Genomic DNA, 12,180 nt, shown 5'->3' with positions numbered 1-12,180 from the left:
CATTTATGTGTCACAGAGTGTGTACAGTATGCTTTTGTGGTTTCCATTGTACGTATCATAGAGTTTAAAAAGTACTGATTCATTCTTCCATCATGTCTTCACATCCACTGATTGTTCATTACACGTTTCAGTGTGCCAAAGGGTTATTGGAGTAAGCCAGTTCTATTTTTAGCTCTGTTGTAAACTGGTGTCATTGTATGTTTATGTTAACAGACAGATGTTTGGATCAGATATAAACTGAACATATTTGATGAATGAAGATATAATTACACACGTTTTCTGGTCCAATATCATTTCTGTTTTGGCAGTCACTCCCAGTCGTCGTCCCCCTTTCAATTCAATTCAATTTCAATTCAATTCAATTCAATTCAATTCAATTCAATTTCAATTCAATTCTTTCGTCCTAGTTGATTGTACAGATTTAAACCTGCCAGTTGATACATGAATGTATACATGTCTTTCTCATACATTGGTGGCTATCCATCATTTGCATCTTACCCTATCTTGCCATGCAAACTTTTTATTTAAACATTGAGGTTTTCTTTGTGAAATACTTCAATCAGCCCCTTTTTTTTTTTTTGACCACATCCCATATTTGTATTAAACCCCCCAAAAAAAAAAAAAAAAAAAAGTAAAAACACACTCCCTTTTTGCATAGGATTTAAAGAATTCATGCTGTGGTTTTCATGCAACATGCACAGGCACTTAAGAACATAACTACAGCACCACCCCTCAAAGCTAAATTGCACAATGATCTGCAGTAGACAGCATTAGAGATATAGAATAATCATTTTTTTCTCTATGCCATTATCCCTGAAGTGCCTCTATTAAGAGTGATATCGGGGGTGAACTATGTTGTCCTTATGTTGTTTGGAGGGAATGTGTTTGAGTGGGTTTTGCAATACAATGCAATTAAAGTTTTAGAATGGATAGGGTAAAGGAGAAATATAAGCATTTTGTTTGCTGAGAGTAGACTACACTTTTTATGCTACTTTTTGATTGTTGTTTACTGTTGTCAGTTTCCATGGTGTTGCCTTCACTCATGCACACAATCTTGCATGCACATACAGAGTGCATACATGTATTAATAATCACACGTAACCAGTGCTTTACCAATGGGAGATTTATTTTCTCACGTTAAACGTTTTGGCCCAGCAGTGCTTTCTCATAAACCCAGAAGGAATCGTCCCACTGACTTTTTAATCCAATCTTAAAAGGAAAACATAAACCCCTAAATTAAGTGAATTGTCTATAGTTTTGTAAAGCTTTAACTAGAATTGGATTTCTGAGATAATTATCAAGTCTAAATCTAAACATTGTTCTTTATTCTCATGCCTGTGAGCTATGAACCAGCTAAACCCCTCAGGTCATCTGGAACAGGCCGTCTGGTTATTCTCCATGTCTCCACGAAATTTGGTTAAACTGCCTTTAGCTTTTATGCTCCAAGCCGCTGTAACATCCAATCATGTTAGGTGTATCGTCCTTAAAACTAAACTGAAAACATTCCTTTTTAGCGGCCCCTTTCACTAGTATGGTTTGATGGTCTTAATTATTTTATTCTTTCCTCTTTTTTTGGTTTTAACTCGTGTCTTATTTTTTTTAATTAGTCAACTCTTGGTTTTAATTATTATTTTATTCTTACTTTTTAATGTCTTTCAATGGTTTCACATTTTATTAATGCACCTATTTATTTTTCACAGAATGTAAGAAAAAATGCATCCCAATACATTACCAACATCTCCATTAACTACATGTTCAAAAATGACCAGAGAATTAAAGTAACAGAGAAATTTTCCCGCTTCGGTCCCCCTACAAGTTGGAAGTGGAATTGTCCATTACATTACATTGTCCAGTTCATTCGAACTACAGATCCGCTACCCGATCTGGTAAACTTGCATAATGTAATGGACAATTCCACTTCCAATCTGTAGGGGGAAAAGTTCTCTAGTGTTGCTTTAAATGAAGAGCTGTGAGTTGTGATTTTATCGGATTGTGCAGGTGTACCTAATAAACTGGTAACTTAGTGCTTTCTACATAACTTTCAGGAGTTTTCTTTTGTGTTTGACAGAGTGGAATTCTGATTAAACTGTATATTTCAAAATCCTCTCAAAGTACAAAATAATAATGTGTTTAATGTTTTAATGCAAGAATGTCATCTTAAGTATGTAGTCTGAATAGCATGATTTCCTGTTATGGAGGAAGACCTTAGATATATTCTCCCCTGAAGCTCTAAAACACTCAATTAGGGAATTAATTATCACTTACTCTACGCTGCAGCTGGCCTTAAAGGGAGCACGAACAGAAAGAGGCACTGAACTGTATAAAGCACATATTGTACAGGAGGATTTTACAGCAGGGAAATACATTTAGACCTCGCCAAAGCGCACACTTCTCAAAGCCAATACATCTAACAGACATTATTGTCTTTTTTTGTACTGCTTGATTACCATGCCACTCCTGCGAGTGTCAGAATTGTCATTGCCATTGATTGGATGTCTTCACACTGTCCAATCTACTCTTCATCCGTGGTTGGATCCAACACCTCACTGGCTGAAATTGGTCTTCTCTGAATCAGCAAACTTGATTTGGTTCTGTCTGGTACTGGAATTCATAAAAGCATGGGATGCAAAACTGTAATAGAAAGTTTCCTACATAATAACATTATATTTGTTGGGCTAGCGGACCGGGTGGGGAAGCAAACCCACGCTTTATTAAACAGCTATGTATTCTAAGGTTAACTTATAGATATCCTTACTAGCTAGGCTCCTTACATGCTTGCTAATACCTTTTTTGAAGAGTTTGGTCTCTGAGATTGACAGCGTTGTGTTAAAGGACAATTACGACGCAAAACGAACCTAGGGGTTAATAACAGATGTGTACCCACTCTGTCGCTCTCTGAGACATGTTTTCATGCTAATTGAATGTGTTTGTAGCTTGAAACAAGCTAGCACGGACCGCTGATTAGCTTACAACGCTAGTATTCGGGGCACAGGGAAAGTAAAACCTAATCGCTATTTATACCACTAAAAAGGCTCAAAATATCACCACACTTGAACGGTAGCATAATGAGGGTCCCTAAATGTTAACCGAAGCATTGAAAACATTGTAACTGTACAGACAGTTTATTAAAAAAAATAATTTAGAAAGAAAGTAGCTCCCAAGACAGCAGCCACCTGTATACGAGAACACGACTGTCTTTCTAAACAATCTTTTTGGAATTGTCCTTTAAGAACATAGACGGACTAACTTGTCCGAGTTAATAACTTATATGCTTTTAAGTTTATAAGTTATAAGTTTTGGACAAATTTGTGCAGAGGTGTTCATGATACTAACCCTTCGTGAACTGGTGATTGGTTCTTTTTGGGAATTCGGCCAGCCGCCTTCTCTGCTAGGAAAAGCCAACAACAATCATTTCTTCTGCGCATGGTCCATGTTTTGATTTGTGCTATTCACAGACGGGTCAGTTGTGTTTGTGAGAGAGCGAGAGAGCGAGAGCGGGGCCAGGATGGGCTGAGCGAATCAATGCGCTGCACACATCTCTACAATGAAATACGATTTTGTACCTATTTTAAATAGTAAAACAAAATAGAATATCAATACTTGGCCGACCGGTCAATGTTGATATTGTAGCTGGCCGCCACAAATAAATCAATGTATGGGAAACACTGGATGTGTTGATAAGGGAGGACAGTGTGGGAGGGAAAGATGGAGCTAGTGAAGCGGTTACTGTGTTTTTAAAGAAAAATTCCCTTTGGATAGTCATACACTAGTAAATATCAATTTGGAACAGTCAGTGCATTCTAGGAGTAATTTTGACGTGAAGGGCTTAAATTTACTTTTTTAGTGTACCCACTTTCCTTCAACCAGACTTGTGTACTTCAGTTTCAGGTATTGATTTCCCACATTTCCCAGAATGACTTTCACAAATCCCTGAGAGAATGGGCGTGAACTTGTTGAATTCAGAGAGGAAGAAAGAGAGAGAAGTATTGGAAATAACAGCGTGATAAGAACGCGAGTCCCAGTTGTGGCTGTGTTGCATTCTGGTCTACTGACTCTGCTATCAGTGTAACAATTGTGAACTCTGCCGCAGTTTGTGATGTATTTCTTCCTTCTGATTGTTCATGATTGCAAAATGTCAAATGCTTTTAGGAAGTAAAGAATTCAAGCATAAAAGAAAAAGCAGCTGTCTCCGTTCAGATGACATACTCAAGTTAGATCTTATCTGTTGGTATAAACAGTTACAGTCTACATGGAAAATATAAGCATGCTCGGATGCATTAACTATGTGCGCTTTTTTTATCGCTTGATTACTATTATTTTTGTAACATTCCAAATGTTCCCAGTGGAAAATGGGTTATTTCATGTTGCCAGTCCAAACACAGCACTTTGTCAGGTTAGAATCATATAAGTAGGTATAGCCCTCTGGGCAGCTCCAAAATGTGAGCCAGTTTCAGTTTTATTTCCTTTGTTACTTAAACTGGCTGCTTGAAAATATGTAACAGAGCACTGTTGTATTTTTGATCCAAGGTGAAAGGCATTCTGCAGCCAGTTACTAATTCAGTTGAATCTGGAGGGAGATCCTTAAAGCCTTCTGCATATTCCATTAAGCTGCTCATTGTTATTCTATACCTGATTTTAATTAAGAATAGTAGAAACCCAACTGTGTGATTTAAGTGTATGTGCATGCAATGTTACTCCCAGTTTTGCTCTGAGGCGGGGTAGACAATCGTTACGGCTGTTCGTAGCTCTCTGCGGCACAATTCTTTTCTGCTAATCTCCATCCAATGATGGACACATTCATTCATTAGCATTCATATGATTTTAAGCTCTGCTGGCAAAGCCAATCAGATGTTGTAGGGTTTGGTGAATCTAATGCCAGTCTTCATAAAAGAGGAATTTGGTGCCACCACTGGGTTAAACGCTTTATTCTCTAGGAAAATGTTGTTTGAAGGCACAATTAGATCAGCAGTGTCACTATTCTTCTGTCATTTATGCTGTTTGAAATGTACAAAAACACTGCTTTCCATTAGCATAAAACTCTCTCCGTTCTTGTGTTTTGACCACTGAGACATTATCGCTCTCTTGCAATCATTGGCCTCATCGCACTCTGGTAATTTGGCAGATTGGCAGTACAGGATTTGTGTTCAATAGATGGTGCTGAGCAAGGGTGTGGAAAATGAAGCTCCCATCCAGTCAATTTAAATGGAGAATTGTGATTAATTGGAATTGATAGTGTTGGGCGGACCACTTCCCATCTACAGTGCCCCGCCTCGACCCACACTTAATGTACTTATGTAGACTTTAGTTAGTCTGCATAACACACATGCATGAACTTACACATACATATTCAAGGCATCATAACATGATGCATCCACTTCATTAACATCGTAAGTAATTAGTGAATTAGTGAGCTTGAACTACAGCAGAGTCACTGCGGACGGAGTTGTAAGGGCGATGATGTCTTCTCTCCGAAAATGTTCAGTCTTTGTGGAACCATAATTTCTTGTCATGTCTGCAGATGACTTTTTAGGGCTCTCTCCTGTGTCCTCTTTGGGCCAAATGTCAAGTCTCAAGTCGTTACATAAAGTCGTGGTTTATATCTGTAGCTATTAGATCTGGAGCGCATTAACTCAGGCCATCGTCCTCAACCTCATCTTTTGAAATGTCATTGCTCTGTGGGCCAAGTTTAACGTTTCAGTTAAAGCCAATCTATGCCTCTAGTTTGCTTAGAGCAGGAGTCTCAAACTCGCGGCCCGGCGGCCAATTGAGGCCCGCGGGCTGATATTTTGTGGCCCCCCTACTTGACATCAAAATTTAGTGTCAGTGCAGCCCGCGCGTTGTTCTGAAACGTACCTTTTTGCTGAGTCTTTGCGTGTGCCACGCTTGCCACGCTTTTATTTTATTTGTTTAGCACTTACGGGCTACCATAGCTAGTCTCGTGACTGCGGCGTTTGTTGTCAACGGTTGTCAAGCTAGCCAACCGTGAAGTACCTGGGGAAGTATCAAGTCACTTGGTTGAAACGTGTTCCAGAGTGACGGAAAATATATGCCATCACCCAGTTCCAGTCATGTCTCTCTCAAAACGTGCCGTGAAGAGAAAGGTTGACGACGAGCACAGGCATTTCAGTGAAAGTGGGAGACGGAATATTTTTTCTATCGAGCACAGGAGCACCCCTACATGTCTCATATGCACAGAGAAAGTTGCGGTGTAAAAGGAATATGACATCAGACGTCATTACTCAACTAGACATGCTGAGGAGTATACAAAATACCAGGGAGATGAGAGAAAGAACCGGGTCTTAAAAAATGTCTATTGAGGCAACAAGATTTATATAAGAAAGCAAACAAAGAATACTTTTGTTGAATACTTGACGCGGCCCAGCATGACCCACACTATGCCTCGAACGGGTAACCAGGTAAATTGAGTTTGAGACCCCTGGCTTAGAGGTTACTGCAAGTGTTTATTGTGCTTTGTAAGACAAACATATCAGCTTGTCTGTATGCTGAGCAGATATTGGCCTTTTATTAAATATTAGCTACCAGCCACCCCATATTGTCCACTTTGATTAAATAAGGTTTATTAGTATGCCACTCATTAGCTGAAAACACATAATACCAAAGCAAAATAAAAAAGGATGCTGAGGCGGACCTTTCCATTGAAGCTGAGAGACACACACAGACACACACAAAAATATAGTTAGGCACCTAATATAGTAACATGAAACACACACAGATGACACATGTACATTTTCTTAATTTCTCAAGAAAATGAAATTGATCAGCATAATTTGAAAGAAGAAGGACCATCAGTGAGCATATATCACCTTACAATTTATAGTGTAAAAGAACATGACATTCATTATTACTGTAAACACCACCATCATGTAACTACCATTATATTCTCCTGACTACAGCTACATAACCTATAGTGAAGTTTCTTTTTTAAAATATTTAATCTAATTTTCTTGATGAATTAAATCTTCATTGAAGGCCTGATATCTATATCCCAGAATTCCCCCTAACGTTGCCTAGACTGATTACTCACCCTACACTACAGCAGCTAATCATTAAAATAAAGTATTTGATTCAGTGGGGAGCTTCAGTGACTCTAATCTAAATGATTCTGCTGAGGATTTTCTACCCTTGCAGGATTATACAGTAGGTGATTGGCAGCTTTCATACAAAGATATCAGTACTAGAATCGGCTAAGCCCATATTAGCTGAACTATTGTGCTGAGATATACTCAGAGAAGCTGTGCGCGTTGGTCCGGGCCAGATGAGAATCTGTAGCTGTTGGGGCCTTATCTTAAAGTGTGATTTACCCTGGAGCCACTCTTGGCGGGGGATTTGAAGAGCTCTCTGTAGGTGAGAGAGGGCAAAGATGATAAATCATCACTCAGCAAGCCTTCAGCATCACTTCCTGTGTAAAAACACAGTTAGGCCGGCTACACACTGGCTGCGTGGCGTGAGCGTGTCAGCTGCGTGGCGTGTCCGTTTATATTTCGGCTCCCATGTTAACAGGTTAGAGCTTACACACTGCCTGCGTGACACGTACGTCTCAGAAAACGTGTGCATGCTAGAAATAGAACCGACACCTATTTTTCACGCGACACGCAAGCGTGTGCAAAATCGAATAGGAAAAGATGTTTATATGTAATTTTGACACAAATACATATTAATAAATGACATGTTGATGTTTGAAAGTCTCTAGGTTTTGATATAAATGCAGATATAAATGTAATAAAAAAAAAATAAAAATAGATTTTCTAATATTGCACCTGTCAATAGAGAATGAAATATTCTGTAGCCTATTTTGCCGTCAATACTGCCGACGTTGTCTTTGTTGTGATCAAATTAGTATATATTTATGTTTTAACATGGTATTTCATTTTATCAATGGGAAACATACATGTGTACAGACAAGGCTATCAGCAGCAGCGCCGCGTCAGACATGTTTCTGGTGTGTAAAGGCATAGAAAAATCCACGCAGCCGCCACGCAGCTGACACGCAACAGAAACGCCACACTCACGCCACGCAGGCAGTGTGTAGGCAAATGTATATTTGTAAGTAGATAAACAAACACTGAAATGGGACTTTTCTTTCCATCCATTCATTGCACACATGCACATTACCAAGGAGACAACATTACCAAGGAGACAACCACAGTCAGCCCAAAAACTCAAAAGGCTCTCCATGGTAATAACACAACATGATATTCTTTTTATTGTAGATAGAGTGGCCTTCTCATTTTTTTTTTTTTAAAACAACTCTTTCTTCTTCACTAATATACCCAGGAATACCATTTGCAGTTCACACATTGTAAGTTGTTTTTAATTTAAGCCATTGTTTGCGATCGTTCAGAACGCGGCCCGCGATTGTTGGTTTCAGATCAATGGTTTCAAACGCAGGAAATAATTATTTTGCGTTGAGATGAAAGTCGGGGTGCAGCAGCACAAACAGCCTGTGGATCCAGCCCTTTTTAATTAGTGCTGTGTGTCTCCTGCTCTGCGTGGCAAATTAACATCCACCATCGAAGATAAGGGATTGTGCTACGCAACTGTGTGGGTGGTTGTGTGTGTGTGTGTGTGTGTGTGTGTGTGTGTGCATGAGGATTTTGGTATGCAAGAGGTTAGGGGTGGGTGGGGGGGTATGCATTTTTTTGGCCTTCTCCACTCCTGAGAATCTATCCTGAATATTGATTGCAAGATTTCGCTTTGAATATTCTGTTATGTTTTCCAGCTCTAAAGATAAGACCAAATACTGTATACATCTTGTCATAGTTTAAAACAGATACTCCAAGTTATATATCACATCCCTTGCTTCTGTGTTAAAGGTCCAAGATCCGTCTGCTTGTATTTTTCAACCTGTCTCAGTAAAAGTATGGCTTACTTTCAAATGTTGTGAATAGTTAAAGTTGAATAAGTACATTTAAAACAGTCTTACCGGCTTAACAGTAGTAGCTATTTTTTTTAAAGTCAAATACCAGAGTCACATCGCTCATATTTAGAAGCTGATGAGAAAACACCTTTTCATGGCCTTTAAACGTTTTAATGTACCTATATGGAAGAACATTTGAATTCTTGTTGTTTGATCAATGATCTTTATTCCTTCCCACTAATTCTGTTGATGTTGGAAGGGAGTGCAGATTTTACATCCATGCCTCATTGTTGTCTTTCAGGGATGCCCAGGTTCGCCAGCCAGCCAACGCCGACCACCGTGCATCTAGGGAACAACCAGGTGATGGCATGCGAGGTCAACTCCGATCTGGTGCCCTTCACCAGGTGGGAGAAAGACCGCCTGCCGCTGGAGCTTAGCACCAGACTGGTCCAGCTGCCCAGCGGAGCCCTGGCGATCAGCAACGCCTCGGAGGCAGACGCCGGCCTTTACCGCTGTCTGGTGGAAAATGTGGGTTCGTCCAAGTCCAGCGACGAGGCCCAGCTCCAAATACTGCCAGGTAATTTGAGAAAATAAAGTATTTTCAGACATCGGGGGAAATGATGTCCAGCGAGAGTGCACATCAGTGAGAAGATATAGGATTTCATAGTTATAATTTCAGTCACAACCGTATGGCTTCATTAATTACTGGAATGATTTCAGATTTGACACACCATACTTCCATTGTTACCTAATAGTGAAAGCATTTTTCCTGCTTGTTATTCAAAACATTTACACATCCTTGATTACACTGCAATTATGTTAGAGCTTCTATTGTAGAACCACTTGTGCAGTCAGTTGAAATTAAAATATAGTTTAGTGCATCACTTGATTAAAGTGGTCCATGGTGTCCTCTTTGGGTTGCTCACTAATTTTAGCATGAAGAAATCTGCCTAACTGTAGTGAGAGATGGGTGAATGCCAAAGGGAGTGGTAGAACTCCCAGTGGGGTTATCAGTAATGCTGCAGTAACTCAGTTGCAGCTCAAAAGGGGGCTGAATTCCTTAGTGGCAGTGTTTCGTCTCACCCCTCTAGAACTTTTATTTACCGAGTTGTTAATCACCAGGCTCCTGGCAGCACAGAGACGATATTAGAGGTCGTAAATCAGACTTCAACAAGACCCCAGTAGGGGTCTTTATCTCTGTATGTCTCCTCCAAGGATGTGTGGTGGAATGGCAAAAGGCTGCATGCATACAGAAGGAAAACCCGTGGAAGTTGTGTAAGACATTCAAAGAAATGTTGTCTCGATGCGACCAGATGTTTAAGCGACATAAATGCATTCATAGTCATTTGGTTTCTTTAAACAACAACAAATCAGCTTGAGATACATTAATGTGGGCGTTTGCTAACTTGTGTGTTTGCAGGGGGAAGACGTTGAGAGTTGAAAAAGGGCTTGGAGAAAACGATTTCATACATTTCTGTTTTTTAATTAAAATCCTGGTTTGAGCCTCATAGAATTATGCTCTAGGATAAACTGATATTGCTAAAGTCCTGTGTTTGTGCTGTGGTCCAAAATGACTGGGTATTGCAGGCTGCTACTCAGGCAGTTAGTTGCAGCTGGAATTAGATGTATACAGGATCACTTTGAACTCCTAAAGAGCTAAGATTTCAGCTGTCTCAGACATCAACATGGACATTATTCATGTGACCATTCTTTGGTTTGGGTGTCAGGAAGGACTGCCCATTAGACAAAAGCTCTTTTGAAGTTTTTAAGACAGATGACACCCGTTACGTAGAAGGTTGCTGCTCTGCTTCACTTACTCACCCCAACCTTAACCCCTGGCATTTTTTCTCTAATTCCAGAAACTGGAGAAGAGGGTAAGCTGGAGTTCCTGGTGCAGCCTGTGCCTGTGAGCAAGGCGGTGGGCACAAGCGTGCTGCTGCCCTGCCTGGTCACTGGTTACCCTGTGCCACACATTCGTTGGATGTTTGGAGACAAGCTGCTGGAAGAAAGGTATGAGCATGAACTGTATATTTGAATAACCATACCATTTGAGAAATTAAAGAAGCCTTAAAATGCTACAGGTTTTCTTGGGGTGATGTTTCTGCTCTTATTCGTGTTGAAACTGGTGTGCTTATTCAAATCAACTTTTCAAAATCACCTTTGCCTATCAAAGTTGACAATAGTTACATATTTTTAGCAACACAGACCATAATGTATGGCTCCTTTGTACCCGAAGCCTCTGGTCTTCAAAAGTGTTTATCCTTTTCTGCCACTGCTACTCAAAGAGCCCCGAGGGGGGGACCTGGACTTGTCAATGAAGCTACTTCAGCTGGGATACAAGGCTGCAGGGTTGCCAGCTGAGGGGAAGTTCACAAATTAATAGCCAAGAGAGAGTGTTACAGTGCCTGTGCTCTCACTCCTCTGGCTCTCATTAGCTCAGGCACAGCAGCTGAAATCCCTCAGAGAGCGCTGCAATGGATGTGGGAAGTTTGATTCTCACCAATTAAGAAAGCACTTTGTTGACCTAAACCCTGTGTACCGGTCCTGCAGAATAATAACTTTGCAACTTGTGGGGTCGACAGAAAATAGCTGAATTCATGGCTCATTCATTTAAATCCGGCCCCAGAATGGGATGTCTACCTTGAGTGAAATTAAATGTAAGGTCATCACATTGGTAACCACAGGGCTCCAGTGCAGTGTGAACTAGAATATCATTAAGACTTTCCAACCTTTAGTTCCAAGCAGAGCACCCCATCTCAACTTAAATGTCTTTAACACCGATGGAATCCTGTGTGAGTACATCTGACCTCCGATGGGAGCTGGCTAAAAAGGTACTTATTAATCTACCTTGTATTAATTGCAAAACACTATCCAGCGTGCATATCCACCCCCCCTAGGGTGTCTCCGTTGGTAATTAGCAAGCATACTCTGAACAATCAGGGAAGTCTTTGAAGTGGACTTTCATGCTCCTGCCTTCAGAGCAGAAATGGATTGTGTGGCAAATACATTACCAAGACTGTTCTTTTGATTTTAATACGACATTGACAATTAAAAAGAATAGAAGTGGAACTTTTTTTTCTCCTGTCCCTCTCAGGCATTAGATGAGAGAAAGAAGAGCTGCTGTCAATTAAAAATCTGTGTGGCATACAGTCTAATGTAGAGAGAAAGGCAAATCTGCAAAGAGTGTCTAATTGTTCTTGGGTGGACAGCACAAACGGCCTTTAAAGTGGCGACGCCGAAGCTGCGTAGACATAAGATGAAGGTTTATAAAGATGTGCCAAAGCTACCAATTGAAGGCAAGG

General features: G+C 40.2%; 1 protein-coding gene across 16 annotated transcripts in view; it reads left to right on the top strand.

The window, feature by feature from the left end:
* neo1a (neogenin 1a) overlaps positions 1-12,180 on the top strand; it is a 180,034-nt gene that overhangs the window by 88,211 nt on the left and 79,643 nt on the right. For all 16 annotated transcript variants that reach the window (XM_031290018.2, XM_031290027.2, XM_031290024.2 and 13 more), the window contains exons 3-4: positions 9,180-9,455; positions 10,738-10,888. In XM_031290018.2, coding sequence (XP_031145878.1) covers positions 9,180-9,455; positions 10,738-10,888 — 427 coding nt within the window. The remainder of the gene's footprint in view (positions 1-9,179; positions 9,456-10,737; positions 10,889-12,180) is intronic.

Source organism: Sander lucioperca, chromosome 3 (assembly GCF_008315115.2).
Source record: "Sander lucioperca isolate FBNREF2018 chromosome 3, SLUC_FBN_1.2, whole genome shotgun sequence".
Classification (NCBI taxonomy): domain Eukaryota; kingdom Metazoa; phylum Chordata; class Actinopteri; order Perciformes; family Percidae; genus Sander; species Sander lucioperca.
Note: the sequence above shows the minus strand (reverse complement) of the source record. Positions and strands in the feature narration are given on the sequence as shown.